Source organism: Hippoglossus stenolepis, chromosome 12, assembly GCF_022539355.2.
Source record: "Hippoglossus stenolepis isolate QCI-W04-F060 chromosome 12, HSTE1.2, whole genome shotgun sequence".
NCBI classification, from domain to species: domain Eukaryota; kingdom Metazoa; phylum Chordata; class Actinopteri; order Pleuronectiformes; family Pleuronectidae; genus Hippoglossus; species Hippoglossus stenolepis.
This window is the reverse complement of record NC_061494.1, coordinates 23182375-23206223: the sequence shown is the minus strand read 5'-3', so window position 1 is coordinate 23206223 and position 23849 is coordinate 23182375. Positions and strand designations below refer to the sequence as shown.

At 43.8% G+C, this 23849-nt stretch overlaps 1 protein-coding gene across 3 annotated transcripts in view; it reads left to right on the top strand.

Annotated features, from left to right (window-relative positions):
* Window positions 1-23849, top strand: part of LOC118118932 (WD repeat containing planar cell polarity effector) — a 70880-nt gene that overhangs the window by 44018 nt on the left and 3013 nt on the right. The window contains exons 12-19 of one of the 3 annotated variants that reach the window (XM_047342355.1): window positions 3413-3601; window positions 4291-4414; window positions 5481-5544; window positions 11731-11830; window positions 17430-17520; window positions 20194-20285; window positions 21020-21042; window positions 22119-22193. In XM_047342355.1, coding sequence (XP_047198311.1) covers window positions 3413-3601; window positions 4291-4414; window positions 5481-5544; window positions 11731-11830; window positions 17430-17520; window positions 20194-20285; window positions 21020-21042; window positions 22119-22169 — 734 coding nt within the window. In that variant the 3' untranslated portion in view covers window positions 22170-22193. Of the gene's footprint in view, window positions 1-3412; window positions 3602-4290; window positions 4415-5480; window positions 5545-11730; window positions 11831-17429; window positions 17521-20193; window positions 20286-21019; window positions 21043-22118; window positions 22564-23849 lie in introns of those variants that run through there. The other 2 variants (XM_047342356.1, XM_047342354.1) reach the window with 2 other exon arrangements.

Sequence of the window (23849 nt, the reverse complement as noted above, 5' to 3'; positions counted from 1 at the left end):
CTTCCTCCCTTCGGAGTCTTCCTCCCTTCGGAGTCTTCCTCCCTTCGGAGTCTCTCTCTCTGTTTTGGATCTGTCGCTGCATCTGAACCTCGCTGTGTAAGTATACGTCCGCTGAGCGGGTCGTCTCTCGTACCTCTCGCACCGAGGGGAAGTTAATTTGTTGACGGGCGGCAAGGTTAGTAGGAGTCACGCTCTCAGAGGTCATTCGATAATCGCCCCCGGGGCACGAGCCCTCTAGGTGCATTCTGGGATGCATTTTTCCGATAAATCGTTTACAGTGGCTGCGCGGTCCCTCGGGGCCCCCAGATAAAGTTTGCCAATCAAAACATTTTCCGAAGCAGCCGTCTCACCCTGTAACACACAAGTACACACACACACACACACACACACACTCATACAGTGTCATACACACTCGCACATTCAGTGTCTTCAAGTGTGACTTTGGCAGGAAGATGTGACAGTGGCACGCAGGTCTCTGCTGAAGTTTGGAAGCAGGAGTGTGGGGGCGGAGGGAGGGAAGTAGAGCATTGTGTGTGTTTTAAGTTTGTGTGTGTATTTGACTGTGTTTGACTGTGTGCACAGGGAAAGAGGGGAGAGGGGGGGTGTCTTCCAACAATAGCTTCCCCTTCTCTGATCGTCTGCCAAGGTTTTGATGAAGAAAGTCACTGCACGTCTTTTCTCCATGATAATTCCCCCATCACGTGTGTGTGTGTATTCTTCCCTTTCTGTGCTCCAACACCCACACCACACACACACACACACAACACACACACACACACACACACACACACACACACACACACACCGTCTCATTTGTTTGTTTGCGCTCCTTCTCTGTATTGACTTGTTTCATAAGGCCCGCCACATGACAGAAGGAGTGAGTCAGGAAGCGCAGAGGAAGAAAGACTTGGCCAAGCTCCAATTTCTCCTTCTTTTCCACGGGAGGCAGCCCTCACTACTCCCCCCCCCCCGCCTGTACTGAGTTATCTCATCTGGGCACACGTTGGCCGTGGCTGGACCTGCACCGGCACCGGCTGTGGAGGGGCAGACCAGGGAGTGTGCTGCACAACGCTGCAGTTAATAGTCCTTTTTGTAGAGGTGGGAATTTAGTAAATTCTTACTAAATAAATAATAAGACGCACTAGGTCTCACATGCGTGTAGGTCCGTCTTAATTAGGGTCGTGTTAATTTGACGCTGCTTCCGTCTCACTTATGAGGCCATGCATCGATTGTAATGTCTCCGATACAGATATTAACACGCTGTGATAAAACTGCAGAGTAAAACCACACTGAACCGATAACTGATTGTCTACAAACACCTCAGTCCAGTAACATGACATTTCTGTGGTGTTATTCTCTTATTGGCTTCTTCACCTTATCTTCAAATATCAGGAAGTGTACATTTTGTTTCTTAGATTTATTAATTAATTAAGGTCTTAAACAATTACACTTTTTAAACGTTGTTAAAAAGCAATAATATAACTACTAGTGTGGTAATAGAAATCAATAGAGTCCAAGCTGATGTATTTTGTTTATTATTTATTTTGCTTTGTAAGAAAGAGACGATTAATTAAACACTTTAGTGAAGTGAAGTCAATCCAAGGTAAAGATTTTCATCTTTGAAAAGGACGGTGATTTTTCTGATTGATAGTCAGCGATACAAAAGTTTTAATGATTCTAAATTATTTCATATTTCAGAGAACTCACCCTCATTGATTTGAATTGATCCCTTTGTGCTCATTCTTCTCATGCTCTTCTTCTCGGCCGCCGTGTGTTCGTGCTGCTGCCGATCTCGTCCTGCTCAGTGTTTTGTTTTTGTGTCTGACACAGTGACGCTGAAACGAGCTGGTCAAACAAGTGAGTGTAGACAGGTGTGGCACCGCAATGAGCCATTGTCATTGCCACCCAAGGACACCCCCCCCACCACAAACACACACACACACACACACACACACACACACAAACCGTACCAGCTCAGCTGATGTATTAGCCACATTAGACCACTCTATAGGGGATTTGGGGGCTTGCTAATTGCCAGCTTGTCATTTTAATTGCCAGTACACCCCCCCACCCACACATACACACACACACAGATACACAGACATATGCACTTGTCAATTAATTAGACAAGAGCCTGCTTATGGGCCTGCAGCCCTCAGCAGAGAACTCTCCTACACCGTCCAGAACATTGACTGGATATAAAAAAAGGACGTAAGGAAAGTGAAGCCAGAGCGGAAGTGGCTGAAGCCTGTGTTCTCTCCAATGACCAGCAGGGGACGAAAAAGAAGTCATTTTAGTCTAAAGTCTTTGAGAACTTGAGGCTTTAAAACGGCAGCAAACACAAACCGGTGGTTGGCGTCACAGTGGTTTGGCACTTGGTCCAGAACCTGTTGTTTACTGACAACATGAGGGTTTGTGTCAGCACATGAATTCATGGTGGAGTTAAACTGGACCCAGACCAGTTTCCATCAAGAAACGCTTCTCGACATCTTGTCATTCACAGTTTTGTGGTTTGGAATCTGCTCACATGAAGTTCAGCCTTTTGCCAAAACAAGCTTGTGAGTTATGTTGTTCTGTGCAGCGATGTGATCGAGTTTCAGTCGACACTAATTACTTCCTGCATGGGTTCTCTATAAAGTCACAAGCACGTGTGCAGCTTCGCCCTTTTACACTGAAGGAGACACCGACATCACCATGGAGGGTTCAAAACCGTGGCCTTCTATTATTCAGCAGTCCTAATCTACACACACACACACACACACACACACACACACACACACACACACACACACACACACACACACACACACATCCAGACCTAATTGATTGACAGGTCAATGCCAGCCTCACCCATCTAGTGCTCCAGGTTATTCTGCCTGGTCACACACTGAGAGAACCTCAGAGTATTGAAGTGTTTTCTTTAATTTTATTGTAAAAATTTTGTTTCAGTTTCTACATTTTGACTGATTTAAACAGAGTAAAAGGGAGAATAGTGTAGAATATTAAAAGTTGGGTTGACATTTGAAGATTAGTCAATATAAATTAGTATTAAAAAAGGTTTGGTTCAAATTAAATAATATGAAATAATATGAATGCAATAAAAACACATTCCAGAAAATGGGCAGTGGTTCGATGGACAAAGCCTGAAAGATTCTCAAAGATTTTATTTTAATGTTTGATCTAAATGTTGATCCCATAAGAAAGAATTGTAGTTTTCTCACTCTTACGTTTCGCTGATGGCTCTGTGTTGTTATTGGCCGTCGATAAATAGAAAAGATTTATTATCATGTGACTCAACGAGACAGTAAAGCTTCGTATTTACTGTAAATGTGTGTAGGTGATGAACAAGATCCTGCTGTTTAATGTATTATCATTATTTCATGTGATGATAAACTGTGACTCCTTGTGACAGGGGCTCTGACCGGGGGCCAGATGGGGCCGGGGGAGCTGCTGCAGCAGCGGCTGCTCTGTGGTCAGGTCAGAGAGGCCCTGGGTATCCTGGAGTCCATGGACTGGAGCATCATGGGAGACCAGTGCTACCGATGCCTGAGCTCAGTCACCAACTACCTGCTGAGGCTGGAGCTGAACGCAGAGCGAGAGGGTGAGTGTGAGTGTGGGAGCAGTCAAACACAAAGAACAGGTTTGGGTTTGTCTGTTTTCTGACTGTGTTCCACTTGTTTTAATCCCAGTTAAAACGAGAACGGCACCCAGTAGAGCTCACACCTCCACCAAGGCCTAACAGACTCCTTTAATTCAGGCCATTGCACCACAACACACACACATAGATACACAAATTCACAAATCAGTGAAAATGTCAAAAACTCACAATGTTAAGAAGAGTGAAAGAAAGTTCCTGGATCTGCAACTTTTGATGGATCCGAGTCAAAACGTAACGAGTTCTTTCATCGACACACGTTTCATCCGTTCACCAAGTTCCCTGGAAATCCATCCAGTAGTTTGTTGTGTAATCCTGCGGACAAACAAACACCAAACACACGGACAGGGTGAAAGCAAACTCCACAGCCGAGGTAAATATTAGAGCAGAGAACGCTCACATCTGAAGCTCATCGCAGAGAAGAACGCAAATAATGTAAACTAAGCAGAACCCGTCCTTCATATATCATAAAACCTCATTAGCGTCATGGTTTGCAGTTTTGTGAGCTCGGCTGTCGAGCTGTTTATGATATAACCTAATGAAAATATAATATAAAATTGTCTTCTGACTCCCACCTGCCACAAGCGTATGGATATCACTTTATTTTATTGTGTGTGTTTATGTTGTGTCCGTAGCTCAACTGGAAGCAGCTCTGGGCGTGTTTTATTCTCCGCCTGCTCCTCTCTCTGATACGCTGATACTGGATTACCGGGAGCCAATCAGCAAGTACGCCCGCCGCTTCTTTCACCACCTCCTCAGGTAACACCAGCCGCTCCGCAGGATCTGATGCATGAGAAATATGTTTTTAGGCAGGGGTCATGGGTCGAGGTCATACACTGGAACTAAAACCATCTGAATAACAGAAATAGAAGTTAGTGGTGTGTTCATCTGAAACACTACAAAGAAGTGATCCATCTTAAAAACAAACAGATGTCTGATCAGTGATATATCATTTTTATCTGACAGCAGAAACACGGTCTTTTCACCATCTTCCTTCATCTCACGTTGCTATTTTTTACAAATCCAAAAAGGGAAAAATAGCTTTTTGAATTAACTCGCAGGCGCCGATGCAGCTTTGAGTCATTCATAACGCGAGGCTCCACACATGCACCTGTTTAGACTGTTGTTTCATTTCCCCTTCTGCCATGAGAGGCTTTTGAAACGCCCGTTTGACTGAAATAGACCCTGTTGTTCCTGCACGCCGCCGCTCGCCGCTCGCCGCTCCCCATCCTGCAATTACCTCCCGTTCCCTCTCTCTCTCTCTCTTCCTCTGTAGCAGAGCTGCAGCGGTGTTTGGCATCCCACCTCCTTTCCTCGCTTATCATCTACCTGCATTCTTTCTCTCGCCATTAACATCAAATGAAAGAAGCCCCCCCCTCTCACCAGACACACACACACACACACACACACACACACACATACACACACACACACACACCTCCTCTGTTTGCTTGTGTTTGTTTCATGTTGGCTGCCGACAGGGAAACTTGAGGTGTTTTGTACTGGGAGATACAGCTCTCTCTCTCTCTCTCTCTCTCTCTCTCTCTCTCTCTCTCTCTCTCTCTCTCTCTCTCTCTTTCTTTATCTCTCTCTCCCTCTTTCACTCTCGCCAAGCTTTAATTCTGTATTATAGGGAGAGAGCTATTATTGTCAGTTTTGTTTGCAGAGGTGTGTGAGTGTGTGTGTGTGTGTGCATGCTTACAGATTGAAGGAAGAAACCGAACCAGTGACCTATTATTCATCTTTCATTTTTTCATTTTCAAGTTCACAGTGTTGTCAGGGTGTTGTGGTGTTTCCTGTGTAACCGTCTCCTCTGTCTCTGCAGACACCAGCGCTTTGAGAAGGCCTTCCTCCTCGCCGTAGATCTGGAAGACAGAGATTTGTTCATGGTGAGTGGAAAAGATTAAAAAGGGTAAAGCAAGCAAAAAACACGAGATATTATATATATACGTTTTAACCTCCAGATACCACCACACCCCAGACTGTGCTCTTTTGAATAATACAAATTTTCTGTGCAAAATTCCACACTCACAAATAAAAAGAAATAATAATAATGTTCGATCTTGATGGAGCTGTATCCAGGTTGGTTTTAGTCTCTTTTTTTTGTCACTAGCTATTAAATAATTTGGCTTTGTTCAGCACCTTTTAAAATGTGCTGAACATGTGGCTTATATTATTTTGCTAATTTAGAATATAAAGAAAATATTATGAAGCCTGGAACACAACAAATTAAAAAATTTACAGGTTTCTCAGTGCTATTGTTGGATTTATAAATATGTTCATCTCTTGTCGTACTGTCCTTTTCTGTTTTCCTGTTAAAAATATATGTTTAAGGAAGAAAAAAATGACACAGGTGATCTATAAATATTAATAGATATAATATAAATAAACCTTTATTATATATAATCACTCATAATGTTAAAATCGTTACATGAATAATGTTACGTTACTGTAAATGAAATATTCAGACTGTGCTCATTGATTAATAGACTCCATCGATTACAGGGAGCATTATATTTTTATGAAAGTGTTTAATTTAAGTGTGTGTGTGTGTGTGTGTGTGTGTGTGTGTGTGTGTGTGTGTGTGTGTGTGTGTTGCGTGTCAGAGAGCAGGTGTGATCTCAGTCTGGGCCCCAAACTTTCCCCAGCCTCCTCGGCCTTTTACCCTCCTCTCATCTTCCTCCCTCTCACTTGCTCATTCTTCCTCTCCACTCTGCAATGCTCTTCTGTGTGTTTGACCCCTTTTCCATGGGGCCCCCTTTTGCTCCATGCTTCACCAACACCATAGACATTAATACAGAAACCCCCTACACACACACACACACACACACACACACACACACAGACACACACACACACACACTCCTCTTGGTCCTTCAATCACATTGATAGCACTGCTTCCAATTCCCTCCCCACTAAGTAGTGCTGCTGGGAAGCCCAATTGAAAAGGTGGAGTCGAGCCTGTGGACCTTGAAAGAGTGCGAGGGAAAGGTTGGGTGGGAGTAGAGGGCTGGAGGGGAGGGGTGGTGGTGTAGATGGAAAGCTATATGACAAATGTAAGAAGGAGAGAGAGAGAGAGAGAGAGAGAGAGAGAGAGAGAGAGAGAGTCGGGGAAAGAGGAGAAACAAGGTCTCTCTGACTATTTGTAGGTGTCAAGAGATGAATTAGGATCATATCAGCAAATAATTGTTGGTGTTGAACTGACTTTAACGGGTAGAATCAGCAATAGAGTGATTGAGGCCTGTTCTTACTGTAAATAATTAACACGTCTTAGAAGATAGTAATGAAACATGTTTTCATTTAGATGTGAAAACGAACAAACTCAGGACATTTCATTCGTTTAAACCTTTTCTTCCTACATTTTTCACACGAAAGGAACAAAATGTTTTCATCAGGAACATTCAACACATAAATCCTTTTCATATTTTGTACCAAATGATTACCTCTGCTACGGAGGTTATGTTTTCACCCCCGTCTGTTTCTTTGCTGGTTGGCTGTTAGATGTATTTTTAGTTTCCTGTTTGAAATCAAACCACGTGTGCAGTGTTCTTTCCAAACTGTTTTCTTTAATGTCTTAAACTATTGTTATTATCTTTTTAAAATGCACTTGTGATAAATCAGACATAGTTTGATTGTCTACTCTTTCTCTTGCGTGTTTAACTCATCGCACAGTCATTAGAAGTCACTCAACTCGACAGATAACTGCAAATACTTATCATCCCGGATCTGTAACAAAGTTAATGCTCTTTCAAGCACTTTCTTTTTGCCTCAGTGACCAAGAGAGCAACAACTCCTGGTTTGAAAGGACCCAAAGAGAGAAGAGGAAGAAAAGGAGGATGTTGACATTTCACCCCTCGCTCTGTCCCTCGCTCTAATTAGGTTGTGTTGTTGCTTTAACCCGCTGCTCGGCTGATTGAGTCGGGGTGGGGGGGGTTAATGAGGGCAACCCCCGCCTTCGCCGAACCGCTCAGAACTTCCAGGCCTGCTCACAGAACTCAATAACGCGCCGGCGACTTGGTAAAATGCACACGCACACATAGATAACACGCACACCCTCACCTCTCCCAGAAACGCCCAGCATGATACACCCCCCCCCCTCCATCACCAGGACCCCTACCCCCCTCCAGTGTCATTGTTTCCCAGCTAACAATAGAGGCCCTCCAGCCTTTTCTGTCCCCAAAAAGAAACCTTTTGTTAAAATGAAACACTTCAGTGTCGGGCTAAATTGAGGGGGAGGAGGAGCTGGTGGTGGGGGGTGTTTTGGGCGGAGGTGGAGGTTGAGGGGGGTTAACGCAGAGGTGGTGGGGGGTTACTGAGTCGTTTGCATTTTTTTGTCATAATTGACGCTGCTCTGTAGCTCCCTAATTAGCCTTTGATAATGAGTTGATAATGTAACCAATTAGGTCATTCGTCAATCCTGTTGACAAGTTTTTTATTTCTTCAGCTCCCTCCCCGTCTCCCTTCCTCCTCTTCGCCCTCCTCTTCTCCCTCCTCTTCTCCCTCCTCTTCTCCCAGGGTCTGTGGCTCTTGATGAAGCTCGTTAATTAAAATTAAACGGTGCGATAGCTGAATCTGATGCCGGCTCTTTTGTTCCCAGATGAGAGCTCGTACTGCGTCTTGTTAGATTTGCTGCAGCAATAAGGAAAAGATGCGTGTGTTGGGTTCAGCCTCTATCTCCGTCCGTATCTGCTGCTGGAGCAGGTATCGCATGTCTTTGGGAATAAGCTCATTGTCGTCTCTCAGATGAGTAATTAGAGTTATTAAAACGTTAAGTCCTTAACACCCATCTGATAAAAGTGTTAGTCAAACACAATGCTCCTGGATAACAGGTGTGTGTCCGAAAACAAGTGTGTGTGTGTGTGAATTATTATCTGGGAAAACTGAAAATTTTAATTCTCTGACTCCTCAGAACTGTTGGAAACACTCATCACTCCTCCAAGCTCCTGATCTGAAACGGAGGCAAATTGATTTAGGCCAAAATTACTGTTTATTTGTTCCTGTTATTTAAGTTTATGAAATAAGAAATAACACATGAAGATGTCGGGCGTATTCACTTCGTCTCACTTCAAAACAAACTAACACAACCTTTGCCTTTAACCCTGAAGTGGTCAGATGTCACAAAGTCAGAACTTCCGTTCTCCTCATTAAATCTGTGTGATGCAGTTTCCCCACACAAGACGCTGATCTGGCACTTTCCTCACACACAGTAACTTCGTGTGTGAGTCCGCTCTGTGTTTTAACTCTTGTACTTTAACCCACAAACAAGTAGACGTGAGCAAGTTAACTTAATCCCTCGTTTAACCCACATATCAGTCGATGTTGGGCCCTATGCGTCCACCACCTTCTCTCCCCTCCTCCCCCCTTCACTCCCCCAAAAATGGCCCACTAAAACGCCCCTCTTTATCAGTGTGGTTAGCTGGCGCGCTGCAACCCCTAAAGCTCTTATATAAATAAGATTAGTGTCGCGTTTGAGCGTTGGGGAATAAGAGGTGTAATATCTGATGGTTTTATATGCAGTATTATTGTTATCCCTTCTTAGTCGGCCTGATACTCCTCTCTCTCTCTCTCTGATCTCTCTCTCTTTTCTTACTTCTCAGTTTGTCTCTCTCTCTCATTTCACATTTGTTCATTTCTCTCTCTCTCTCTCTCTCTCTTTATCCAGATTCACAGTATTATGAGGAGCTAAGCTGGAATAAAGCGCCCCAGAATCAAATGTTCATATTGTTCTCTTCTGACTGTCATAATCTCTCTCTCTCTCTCTCTCTCTCTCTCTCTCTCTCTCTCTCTCTCTCTCTCTCTCTCTCTCTCTCACGTGCACCAAAACCCTTTTGTAAAATATTTTCTATTTTCTCGTTTTTGAATGTCTTTCTTTTGCTCCTTCACTCAAAGTCCTCATGATCATTTTACTGTACTGCCTCCTCTCCTTCTTCCTCTCTCCTCTCCCTCCTCTCCCTCCTCTCCTCCTCCTCTCCTCTCCCTCCTCTCCTCCCTCCTCTCCCCTCTCCCTCCCCTCCTCTCCTTCTTCCTCTCCTCCTCCTCCTCGTCGTCGCCTGTTTAATCTTCCGCTGCTCTGTTTGTTATCAATTAGGACGCCTCACTCATATCTAATTGAGGGGCCATGTCCTTGTTCACGGCGGCTGAATTAGCCTCCTCAGTGCTTGTAGCCGATTTAGCTTCTTTTGAGGCCATTTTGTTGTCGGCCATTTTCACATTTCCCCCTAACTCCTCGCCACAGAGGGCAGGCACCACACTATAATTACCCAATCTGTTCCCATTCATACTCCTCAATTTCAGCACCTCACCCTCTCCCCCTCATTCTTTTTGACTCCCCCCCTCTCTGCTTCAGCCCCGCTCTGCTCCCCACCTCTTCGAAACCAGCACCCTCCTCTTTTCCTTTTTCCCCTCTGGGGGTACAAAAGCTGGGTTACAATATGTGGGTATTAAGGCCCGGTGCAGGCTCAGCTGGGGGTTGGCTTTAGCCAGCTGAGGGTTATCCATGGCGAGCCCCGAGTTACGGCACTGATGTCCTGTGATGTCGCTGAGGCGGAAGACTTTCCTTAACACGCTGCACCCTTTGATGGGCCCTCAGGCCCTGCACTCTGCTCCAGGAAACCCTGCGACCCTGAGTAGCCCCTCGTTGGGTGCCAGGACGAGGGTTTGATTCCCTCTCAGTCAGTTCAGGAGGTCGAATGTTTGATCGTTTAGTCCACGTGTAACGACATATCATTTTTTAATTGTTCCCTCTTTGAGTATTGTGTGTTTTCGTATCATCTGAGCAACAGTGCTGATTTTTTTTTATATCCTAAGATTTACCCGTTGTGTGTCTTAATTTAAGTCACCTATATTTTGTGAGGCTGTTCCTCAAACTGCTTCTCCTCTATAAACAATTAATCCAATTATCAGGTCATTGAATGAGAGACCCAATAAATGTAAGTCGATAAACATTATCACCATATTTGAAGTTGGTAAAGTTGGGTTCAGAAGAGGATTGTAAAGATCTACATAATGTTTCAAATATCTACTACAACTGAAATCATATATGACTGTGTTTTTAGCTGATTTGAGTTAAGTAAAGATATTTTATTTTAGATATGTTGAGAGTTGCGTCACAACGTTATTCTACTGGTTTAAAAAATAGTGATGTAAAAATGTCCGTACAAAGATGAATCACATTAAAGCTAAAAAGAAAATATTTAAAGTAAGATAGTTCTCTATTACTAAGCATCTTAATAATAATGTAAACCACGAACTCAAAAATCAAGGATTTTTAGTATGCATACTGTTTTCAGAGTATTTCATTTAGTCTATTATCCAGTGTGAATATACTACACACTCATACCCTGCTTAGAATTAGCACATTACAAGTCTCTCACAGACCAATAAAGATTTGAGTTTAATTTAATGAAATTTATTAAGAATACAATTTGAGAATTTCAAGTTTTCCGGTATTTAATCTGTAGTAATACTCGTGGCCGAGCCGAGCGACGCAGTGTGGTTACTAATGAATAATGTGGCAGCGTATTGAGCTTTAAATCAGCCGCACTCAGACATCATGTACCAGTATTATCTCTCTTTATGGCTGTGCGAGACGCAAACAGAGCGATACAGAGGATACACGCTGTTTCCAATATTGTCACAGGCTGATATAGTAATATGCTCGGCTGGATATGTTTCTCTGTAAAGAGACAGAATACCAGCGTTTCTGAAAGGTGAACAGTCCCTCGCCTTCTCTCCCACTTTTGAAATGTGACAGATAACATCCTCCCTGGTTCAAACCCGGAGAGACGAGGGTGTGGGGGGGAGAGAGAGAGAGGGGGGGGTTACAAGCAGGCTGATTTCAAAGTTTTTTGAGGAACCGGCATTTCATCCAACCGGTGCTCTTTCTGATGTTGGGCTTCAAACGACGACTCCGATTTTTTTTTTTCTTTCTTTTCTTGTCATTTCATCTGTTTCTTCCTTCACCCGCAAAAAAAAACGCCGCCTCCACCCCTCCAAAAAAACCCTATTGTGATCGGAGCTTAGATTCATTTTAGATTAACGTTCACAATTCTTTCTTTCTTGCATTACCTTCAAAGGACCTCCATTATGTCGCCGGTGATAAGGGCGAGCTGGTGCTAGCGGACGTGGCCAAGAGGAAAGCTAATGAAATCGAGGCCCAGGCCGACGCAGGCAGCGGTAAGAAAAATAATCATAAACCTCCAACTGAAAAGTGTGATCGTTTTATTTCTCCTCCCTCACATTTGAAGAGGTGGATACTTGTTAACCTCGGGAACTCACCCACTCCCACACATGTTACAGCCTTTTCTCACACTCACACTCCTTTAAGTGCACCGAGGAGAATTAAATCATATGACAGGAATATCCACGTAAAACTGAAACCATGTGAATCGTCCTCTTCAGTGACTTTGGAGGTTTTGATGACATGTTTGTAAAATCACATTCAAATCTAAAAAGAAAGTGAAACTAAGCTTCACATAATTACTCCCTGCACAAAATAACTTGTGTGTTCCAGGTGAAGGTTTTTGCCCAAACTGAATAGAAAGTGTTGTGACGTATATAAACACTTGATGTTTCCTCAAGTTGTTCGAGGGGAGGAAACCCAGAGAAGGCCCAGTTTTTTTTTGTTGTTCCTTCAGGCTGTGCTGCTGCCCTTTGACAAACATTCCCCAAAGCACATACCAGAGGGGATCAAGCAGAGTTCCTCATTACACACGCACACGCACACACACACACACACACACACACACACACACACACACACACACACACACACACACACACACACAAGTCCTCACAATTCCTCACAGGGGCTTTAAGGCCCGACGGGTGAGCAGAAACCATTCAAATTTGTGAGGGAACTAGATGAACATGTCTGATGAGTCCTTCATTGGTGCTTAAAACACACCAGAAGGCTGTGTGTGTGTTTGTGTGTCTGTCTGTGTGTGTGTGTGAGAGAGAGAGTGTGTACGACCACATGAGACAAGAGAGGTATTTAACTCCACTGTATAAGGTCAAACCCCTGAGGCTGAGTGTCTTGTGTGTTTGTCAGTGAATGAAAATGAGCATTTGTGTAACTGTGGGGCCTGTTTGCATGTAATTTCTTTTTTTTTTGTTTCTAATGTGAGGCGTAACACGCACACGCCTCCTCATAAGCCTCTTAATTATGTCCTCGATGATTTACCTCCATCACCTGCAGCGTGTCCTATCCTTGGACGGCAGCAGCAGAGGAGAGGAGGATGGAGGAAGGGACAGAGGAGAGGAAAAGGAAGGAGGGATGAGAGAGGGGGAGGACAAATATGAAGAAAATCAAATGAAGGACGGCGAAATTAAAAGATAAGAGGATAAAACAGATGAATTGGAAAAGGACGGAAGTGAAGGGAAAGAAAATAAATGAATTAAAGAAAAGGAAAAATGAAAAGAGAATATGAATGAGTAGAGAAAAAACACATGAAAAGTTAAGGATGAGTGGACATCCCAAGGTTTTTTACAATCTTTGTTCCATTTGTAGGTTTTGTCTCCAAACTTTAAGTTGGCATTTCAGACATTAAACTTCAAGTTCCATAAGTCGTCTTTATTGAATGGACAGAGTTAACTATGACATGTGGGGAGAGAGCGGGGGAAACACACATTAAAGGGTCAGAACCAAACCTGCAGCTGCTGCAGATGTTCCAGCCTCTGGGTGCAGGGTCCTATCCCCATGTTCCGTTCAACCAGATACTATAACTTGACATCATTCATGAAGAGTTCAAGTGGCCTGACGTCTCCACAGATACTGGATTACAATCAGTATCTGTACTGGAGCGTTAGGGTTAGCCCGACGTTTCTACGGTGACACAACACGTCACTAAACCAGCTGATATTTGGTCTGTTAACACAAACGCTGATATTTAAATATGAGATCAAATACACATATTGACCTCAATGTGTAATATATGTTTTAAGTATTATATATTTGTTATGAACGCGTGATAAAACACAAATAACATGATATTCTGATCCAGGCAGGAGTGTAACACCAGTGTGTTGTACGATATGTGTGTTTATGTGTGTGTGTGTGTGTGTGTGTGTGTTACAGTTGTGTGTCAGCCTTCATATTAACAGAGCAGAAAAGCCGGGTTATAAATAATGAGTGATTGGCTTCAAGCAGAGAACAGTGAACAGGTGTCTCTCTTTACACACACACACACAGACACACACACACACACACACACACACACACACACACACACACACACACACACACACACACACACACACACACACACACACACACACAGACACAGCCAATGGCATGGTCGTTGCACACCACCAGGATCATCTGTGGCTCACAGGGCACACACGTGTACAAACATGTCAAGTTATGCAAACACGATGTATTTACTGGTTTCCTTCTCCTGTTATCTGATATTTTCCAGCACACGTATGTTCACGAAACAGGAGATTCAGTATATTAAGAGTTTTTATGACACTGTCCCTAAGTTTCTGTTCTGCTAAGAGTGATGTAAAGTATATCTTTAGTACAAATATTTCCATTTCTGCTTCTCCAAATGTGACCATCTTTTTTTAACTCCACTACATACATTTTTATTTCCCTTTTAGAAAGATAAAACTGTATTTCTCGTGTTTAGATTTGAGATAAAAACCCACATCATTCATGGTCCAGGATTAAACCAGTGCTTCCCACCTTTTTGGCTGGTGACTTCTAGCAGCTGGAGCTCCATGTCACATTTCATAAATCTGTAAACACGACCTGTTCAAGGCAGGAATGTTCCGCCTTTACTCGGCCTCGCTGCTCTGTATAAAAGGTATCGACGTGGAATGGTGGGGGGTTATTGTTCATCTGCCTTTATGCTGGCAGCAGAGGAAGTCACAGAGCCGAATCCACTTGTGTGTAGAAGGGAGAACCGGAACGGTGGAACAGACGCCGACGCTTGTGTTACACGTCACGCCTCTGATTCCAGAACACCGGCGTTTTATTCACAACCACACGTGGGGGCGGCAATATGCTGCCTTGGTTGGTTCAGGGTGTAATCTGCGGGGCTGCTGAACTCAACTGGCTTCCCAATATTTTGTCCATCCCGATTATATGAATTAACATCGACACAATATCAGGAACCCCTCCCAGTACAGCCCAGTAGAGTTTCAACTACAGGACTCATTTTGAAACGTGTGTGAACTCCTCATGTTCTTTCACACAGATAAAAGTTCCCACAGTTCAGCTACACGACGCCGCAGCCTACACCAACAAGTATCTGTTAAAACACACAAGTGAGTCTGAAAAGTGTTTGTTCTCCGTCATAGTCAAATTCAGAACGGCCCTCGGACATGCGTGCGTGCGTTTGTGTAAATATGTGAACTGTGCGCGTGCAGTTGGGAGCTTGTGAGCCCGGTCGCACTGTTTCCTGCGTGAACCAACATCATCATCTGTTAAACAGAAACGTGATCGCAGCTTGTTGAGTTCATGCAGAGCAGACGTTCCCTGCGGCGACACAACACGCGTCTCATCGCAGTGTGGGAACACATCTCAACGCTAAATTGTCCCAGCAGCCAGAGCGAATGAGAAGTTCTACGTAATTAACTAATAATGATGATAATTGATTTTGCCGACTTGATTAATTGACACTGCTGCTCAGCCACCATGTCCCCAAACAGCTGAGACGTTCCTCACATCACGACACGACACCTAACTTACAGTAATTCACTTAAACCCTGTTATAAAACTGCCTCCAAACAGGAATCAGCCTGACACCCTAGAAGGTGTGTGTCTGTGTGTGTCTGTGTGTGTGTGTGTAGGCTCCTCTGTGAGGCTTTGCCACCAATCACACCATTCACCATATTGTCTGTGCTCACAGAAGCATAATTCCATCTTACATCAATAGGTGAGGAGGCCACACAGCGGTGGGAGCTTGGATCTGATCAGGATCCCTCCTGCAAGACGACATTAGACATCCCACCGTGTTATTCACCTTTTAGATCTGGAGGACGTCTGGGCTGCCCCCCCCCCCCAACACGCGGGTGTGGAGGTTTTACAGAATACGTTAACGGGATATAACGTGTTAATTGATGAAATTCAGAGATAGAAACTTTTTCTTAAACTCGAGGTGAATGGGTTTTCGGGACTGAAATGACTGGTAGAAAACCAACTGAGCAGCAGCAGAAGAAACAGCCGATCTAGGCCATCGCCACCCATCGGTTTATCTCATTTCACTTTGTGAAAACTGTGGAAATGAGCTGATTTGCATTTGAAAGGAGAAACACTGGAAAGAGGAGAACATCTCCTGATATTGTCTCAACGATTTTTTCACTTGTTTTCAAAAGAAATAGAAACAAAAAAACGACTGAATCCCAGATGGAGTGATTCTTTAAAGTGGACGTCTTTTACCAGCATCGGTCTCGGACTTGGAATCAGGTTGGGCAGCGCCACCGTGTTTCTATGCACCTCTTCTCATGTTTATGTGCATCCATTGTAAACGCTGATAAACAGAGATGCTGCCGCGGCTCGTACACACACACACACACACACACACACACACACACACACACACACACACACACACACACACACACACACACAATAGAGAACACACATTTCAGCTTAGAAATGGTTCCTTTTATAACAGCATCGGAAATCGCTTGTAGCTGTCTGGCTGACAAGTGTGTTGATTCGGATAGATACGGCATTGTGAGAGGCAGAGTAGCGAACAAGTGCGAGGGAAGGCCTCTTTCTCTTCCTCTCTATCTCCTTTTCTTCGGAGGAGCGTTCTGCCAAGAGGAGAAGCCAAGTTGGGTGCCTGATCGTTCCGTCTCCCCCTCACAAAGGAGGATGTGACTGTGGGGCCTTTCAACGGGCAAGGAGACAAGAGCTTTATCTGAAGATCCACTTCTCCACCTCCTCATGCTCCCTCTTTTCTTAGTGGTTATGATAAAAGCCTGTTAGCTCCGCTGTGTGCTGAAGAAAAACGCGGCGTTTGTCTCGGCTCTCGCTCTCAGCTCTGTCGATCGCTTTGTTGACTCATCCTCCATTAGTGTTTGAGTTCTCGTATCAGTTCGGAAGCTCGACTGGAATAACATGTTTGTCAGAAGCAAGACTGTCAAGTTGGCAGAAACCTACACCGGCTGTTTACAGAACCAAACGGAGATGATGGAGTACAGAACTTAGAGGTGTTCTACAGACAGGAATCTGACAAAACATCCAAAGAGATCAAATACATTTAAAACAACTTTATCTGACAACGTGAAAACAAAATTAGTTAAAGGGACTGAGACATGAATCATCCCGTGTGGAGCCACTTAGTTTTACAAGTCCTTATCTACAGTTGATAGATGCAAGTAGCCAGTTAGCATTAACACTTAACTGATCTGGGAGTAACGTTAGCTCTTCATTAGTTTAGCTGCTAATGAAGTTAGCATCCTGACTGTGGTGTCCAGTCTGCCCAGAGGAAGAAGTGACCATCACCTGCTCCCAGTGACAAACTGCATATGTTGGCAGAGAAAACTTTACAAGTTAAACTTTTTAAAAAGCAGATTACTTGAGGTCTTTTAATCGACTCCATTGTAAACACACACTTTAACTGTTGGTGGAGTCACTTTTCCAGAGTCTACACCTTGAAGAAAGGAGCGGCCTGAAGTTGTGTTTGTGTGATTCAGCGTCAGTTGGAAATAAAGCAAAAGAAAAACCTGAATGTCATAATGAAAACAAATTTAATTCTTTGATTTCATTCTCAGATAAATGTCAACCTTTGTGTTACTCTTTGTGTGTGTGTGTGTGTGTTAGAAGATGTGTTGGGTTCGAGCCTCGGTGACCGACAGACGGATCGGAACCAAAGTGCAATAGGACCTTCGTGCTCATGGACACCCACAACCCAGTGAGTTGCATGTAGTGTGTGTGTGTGTGTGTGTGTGTCTACTGTGTCTGTTTTCATGTTGTCATTATTACTGATACACATCCCCATGTCTGTGTTTTTCTTCAGTGATTTCAAATCTGCAATAACTGTTTTTAAATACTTGGGAGCAGCAGAAACTAATTGTGAACATTGACATATTATCACTTTTTGAGTTGATATAATGAAGTTGTTTGCAAACATCTGTGTATTTACACATTGAAATCATACAGAGCAACATTAAGAGTCATTTTCAACCATGTTTCTGTCCAATTGGAAAATGGAAATCAAATATTCACTCTCTCATTTCCTCTGTTCACATTGTTTCCACATTGTCATTTGATTTTGTCCTTTCAACTGTATCCATTTTAATCGCATAGATTAATAAAAACAACAGACAAATAAAGACAACATTTAGTTCAGCCCAGTTTAAATAAAGCCTCCTCCGCTGTCGTGTGGAGGATTCACTTCTTCTTCTTCTCTCTCGGGCCTGCGCTCGTTCTCCTCCACCACAATCCATCATTGTCTGCGTGTGAATTGTGTTGAGAGCGTCTGCGGCCAAATGACCCAGCGACAGCCTGAAAGCCTCCGTTTCCCTGTGTCATTTCAAATGTCAGAGCCACCACGGAGCCACATTTAAAATGCCGCCGGAGTCCGTTCTTCTCCACGCTTCAGTGTCTGGTGTCGGGAAAAAGCCAAAGTCACTGCTTCGGAGGGATTGTTTAATACACTGGTCGACTTGAATGATGTGTGGAAAGAGTGTGACTAAAAGACGCAGGGAGAGCATCCCTCCCTTTGTCCCTGACACATATCTCACACACACACACACACACAAATAAAGTCATCCACGTCTCAGTTATTGTAGAACGGGTGGCGGTGGCGGAGGGGCGGTGGTGGAGGGGCATTCGTTGTCATACCCCAACTAACATATTGGGAGTATTTATATGGGATTTGTGTGCTTTAGATAAAAAAAAAGGGCGCTCTTGTTCTTCTCATCTTCATGGGCTTTTCATGGTTGTTTGACTGTAACACTGATGACTCTCTGCACCTCCACCCCTCCACTCTGCGTCTCTCTAAGCCCCCTCCATCCATCCCAAATCCCTTCCTATCGGCCAATTTAAACAAGCTGGGGTCCAGAGAGAGAGAGAGAGAGAGGGAGAAGAGGGGGGGGGGAGGAGGAGGAGAGAGATGCTCTGGCCTAAGCTCTTTTTTAAAAAACAGTAAAAGGAAGGAGAGGAGGAGAAAGGAGTGGTAAAGAGGGTTAGGGCGACTTGGCAGCCAGACGCCTGCTCGCTCTTCCCCAGGTCTTCCCCCTGCGCCGCTGACGGGGGCTAAGACAGCAGATCCCCGAACCTCCCCACAGATAACTGCCACAGAGAGAAAGAGACAAAAGCTGCTGCCTTTTTTATTGCACAATTCACCCCCCACCCCCTTCCTTTACAACAATTTTTATATTGATGCCCCCCCCTCTCTTTTATAATCTGGTCTCCGATGAAGTTTCATTGTTTCTCATGTGAAGCCAATGACAGCTTAGCCGTGGTGGAGTAGGGGAGGCATTATAGCGCGGGCGTTCTCCGGTTTGGCTCGCTGAGAAAAGAGCAGAGGAAGAGGGGGAGGCGAGCACAATGCCGGGTTTGGGGGGCTCCTCGCCGGTTTCCCGCATTCCCCCCAAATCCGACTCTGCCGCGCGGAGGAATGAAGAGAGAGAGAGAGAGAGAGACCGAGCCGAGAAATCTGGGAAACGTCCCAACGTTCCTTTGACGGCTGTTGGCCTCGCTCGCTCGTCACGTACTCCGCTGTCAGTGGAGGGAAGAAGAATGGAGGCTATTTTTATTTTTCAGCTTCGGCGGAGGCCTTTACTTAATGTGCGGCTAGTTCAGAGTGACGGGGAGCCAAGAATCTACATCTGACTATTTAATTATCAGTTTGTGTACATTTTGAGCAGCATGGGGGTGTTATGACACTTCAGCTCCTGGGGGCCCGAATAGAAGCAACACTGAGGTTTAAACGCTCAAGAAGCACAGATGATGTAAATCACACTTTCAAGTATCTGAGACAAAGATGTTTCTATACATCACGTTTGCCTCATATGACAGAAGCTGCATCCCAGTTTCTGTTCGTACATAATATAGAGTTATTAAACTTGTTCGTGGTTACGTCGCAGCTCTTTTGATCAGGTTGATAGATTGTGGTCTGGTTAAGGGAGAAGGATTTACTGTCCCACACCTTCAGCTTCGTCACGTGATGAATCCTGGAACAGATCCTTTGTTGCTGAGGAATAGAAGGAGCCTTCAAAATGTCAAGGTCTTGAAGATGCGGCCATTGGAGGATGTGGCCCCTGAAATGAGACGGAGAAAACGTGTTGATTTACTTTCACCAAAACGTGATTTGACCCTAAACTTCACCACAGACACGACTCTGGATACAAGAGTTTGTCAGCAGCGTGAAGTTGGGGAAACAATTTAGTGTTTAAATATAATTTGCAGGAGATGGAGTTGGTTGATTTTACTGATGCAAAGAAACAAGAACTTAGAGAAGCAGCGAACGTCACAAACTGATGATGTGACATAGAAACTGTGTGTGGCTCCTCCACTGCAAAGTAAATGTTGTCTTTCATTTATGCATCTCAACATTTAATGTGTTTTCTCTGTTCTTCAGTGTCGATGGACGATTCGGTCCACGGAGACCAGAAGCAGAGAGTCCACACGTGACTGTGAGTCCAGACGTGTTCGGGACACTGACACAACCAGGTCTGTCTGTCGCTCTGTGTCTGTGACACTCTGGTACATTCAATCACATAATGTTCAGCAGGCACATTTCAGGGCCACGTTTTATGACCTGCGATAATTCTCCCGTGTTAGATTCTCTAAACGTGGCCTGAGTGCTCTTGGTCTCAGACGTCTGCGGTGACTAACGGGTCATTTAGGAAAAACATCCATTAAGAAAACATTACTTCTTCGTCCTCCTCTTCTTCTTCACTCCTTCCCGTCCTCCTTCCCGCTCTCTCCATTTTAATAGTTCCATTTTTGGGGTTATTAGCAATTGTCTCGCTACCAAATCGCTCTGTCATTTGGTAATCTGGGCTGGAGGCTATTGAGGGGAATTTGCATCAGCGTTTTAAATATCTGTATAAGGCACGCTGGGGTTTTAATGTCAATCATAACCTTATTAACGCAGCGCTCAGAGCGAGAGGGGGAGAGAGAGGGAGAGAGGGAGATCGCCATGAGTGACAACGGTTTACTACATTTGTTAAAAGCCAGAAAAGGCAACGTGTCTGACCTACTGAGTGAGCATGTAACCTGTTCAGGCGTTCTGCCGTGTGTGTGTTCGTGTGCGAGTGTGTCAGTCAGTGTTGTGTTGCTGTAGGGCTGTCGTGTGTGATTACGCATGTCTAATGTTGGGCTGTTGTACTTTGTTTAATGTGTCGCGGCTGGTTTACCGGAACGTCGTCCAACATCTGCTGTCGGCTCATCTCGTTCTGCAGGAAGCAGCGACGCCGACAGAGACGTGAGTTGATTGACTGAACGCTGATTTTTTTTTTATTTTCATCTCCGTCGACAGAATTCCAGAGGTTCCATCTCTGTCTCGATGTGAATGGGATGAAAACGTGATCACAAATCATATTATAGGTTTAAAGCCGATAGTGAAGTCACAGCAGTAAACTGCAGCACCGAGCTGGTGAATAAGAAAAACTGAAGCTCGACTCATACAGATGTTTGGGGGCTGATATTAGGGAGTAAAGAATTTCTAATAACGATATATCGGTCGATAAATATAGAAAATACTAGATTCCTTGGACGTCCTTATCAAACCCTTGAGAAAAAGATTTAATGCTTTAAAGTGAAACATAAACTTTATTAGAAGTAATCATAAATAATAAGAAAGCACAAATACATCTTTACTGTTATTCTGTCAAATAAAAGTTTTCATATCAGCAAACAGATCAATATATATTTTAATGTAACAGTATCGGCCTCTCTCACATGTCGTAGCAGGAAAAGTGACTGACGACACAATGACAGTTTGAAGTTTGTAGCTGCAGCGATTAGTCGATCGAAAGAAAATTAATCACAAACTATTTTTTGAATATCGATGAATCGTTTTTCAAGCAATAATTTCAAATATAAGGATTCATGTCTTGTTTCTATTGAATAGGATAATAAATACAAATGTCTGTTGATTTGATAAAACAGTAGAAGTATAAAGATGTCACTTTGCTTTGATTTCACAAAATTTAAATGTTTTACAGACAAACGATTGATTTATTAATCAAGAAAATAATCAATTAATCACTAGTTTCAGTTTTAATTCAGTTAATTGTCTTATTGTCATATTCCTGAAGCTTGTAACGTTAGATATTAAATAGTATATTATATGAAAAGCAGTTTAACCCTCAAATTAACTTAATCCTGTGAGAGCACTGAGAAGTGAAATGATCAATAAAACACAAATGCAGGTCCCACACGACTGTGACTCTGTGACTCTGTGACTCTGTGACTCTTGTGACTCTGTTGTCTTCATATTTCCTCTACGAGCTGCTGAGGTTTGTTAATCACAACTTGTCTGTGTGTGGTGTTTCTCAGGAGGAAGACGACCCCGGGACGCTTCACGTGGTCCATTTGGGAACCGTCTGAAAAACCATATATACGATTCAAGAGGTACTTCATTGAGCTGAGTGGGAAACTGAAGAAGCACAACAACACCTCCTCAATAACACACTCTTTTGTGTATATATATGTTTTATATGCAAACTAGTTTCTCACTTACGTAATGTGTGTACAGACGACTGTATAACTGAGAATAACACACGGGTGAAGCAGAAGCCTTTATTCTTCTCACAGCTGTCACCCTAAGTGTGTTAAACGTCAAAAGCAGACAATGGATCCAGGTTATTTTCTGTCTCGGTGAAAAAAGAAAAGTGTTCTACCGATTTCCTCCTTTTTTAAAAACATGACAAAAAATGTTTTCAACCTTGTCATTAATCAGCCTGAAAAATAAAGACTTCTATTATACTTCCCTCACCACTGATATTGAATGTTCCCGGCTGCCTCTGTGTGTGTGTGTGTGTGTGTGTTGTGTAGATGTGTGTGTGTGTGTGTGTTGGCCGAGATTACGGGCCACAGTTTTATTCATGAATAGGAGCCAACCAGGGACTTTAAAGCGTCGCGCGGAGCCTGTTTCCTGAACAGCAGCCATGGCCGTGTCAGAGCTGTCGACGCGCTGCGCTCACCGACTAATCTGACAGCGCCGCGCGAGCCCTAATCCCTCACTGTATCGTAATCTATTTACTTTGCATTCTAAGAGGATTTCCACCAAAAAATATACAAGAAGCGATGTTGGAAATGGACAGAAGATCAGCGAGGATGCTTTTCTGCTCCTTTTTTTTTGTTTTGTTTGCCTTTTAAAAAAAAAAATCATTGTGTGTTTTTTGGGGAGTCAATCCCCTGCGAGAGGGAAGGGTGAAAGGAATTACATTTCTGACTGATACTAATACTTCTCTTATGTAAACATCAAAATGTTATATTTCCCCCTCCGATGATACAGTCACTCTGCGGAGCTGCAGCAGATAAGTGGCATCTGTCGCTGCCTTTAGTGCATCTCTTGACACGTTTATAATTTACAAACCAAGGCTGCATTATCTCCCGATTGTTGGATTTGACAGCTCGAATAAAAGCTGCAAAATTGCTTAACAGGCGAGCACGAGTTCCTCCCATCTCCCTGATGGCCTCCACACAGCAGCCCTTTTCTCACCAACACCGAAATCTCCTCTTTCATAACACAGAAAACAAAGTACGAGACCAAACGCTCTCCTCGCTTACCCTTTGAGCAATTATGTCAGCTTTGTGAAATCATAAATACTTATGCTTCATTTAAATTGTGCCCAGCAGCTTTATTGTAGAACAGCCGCCCCGCGCTCAAATCTCCGCCGTCCGAGATGACTCGCAGAGATAGGCTTATTAGTGGTATTAACATACTGCGCCGCGTGCTGGAGCTGTGAAATGGCCTTGTTAACATTTGGAAATGAATCAAGCCTCCAGCACTTGCTATTATCCAGGTTATCTGTTGTTTTTTGTATTTCCCCCTCCGTGCAACAGCTGTGCAGTGTTTCTGCAGAGGCCTTATCCCGTCTAATGATGCTGCAGCTCTGATTGGACGGATAGTGTTTCCCCTCAGGGGCCTGTTGTGTGTCTTACAGGTTTGTTTGACTCATCTCCATGAGTCAGACCCTCAAACACTGTAGACACATGTGTCAGGACCATTAAACACAACTGAGAACTGACAGTTACTGGAAGAATCAGCTTCACAAGAAGGGA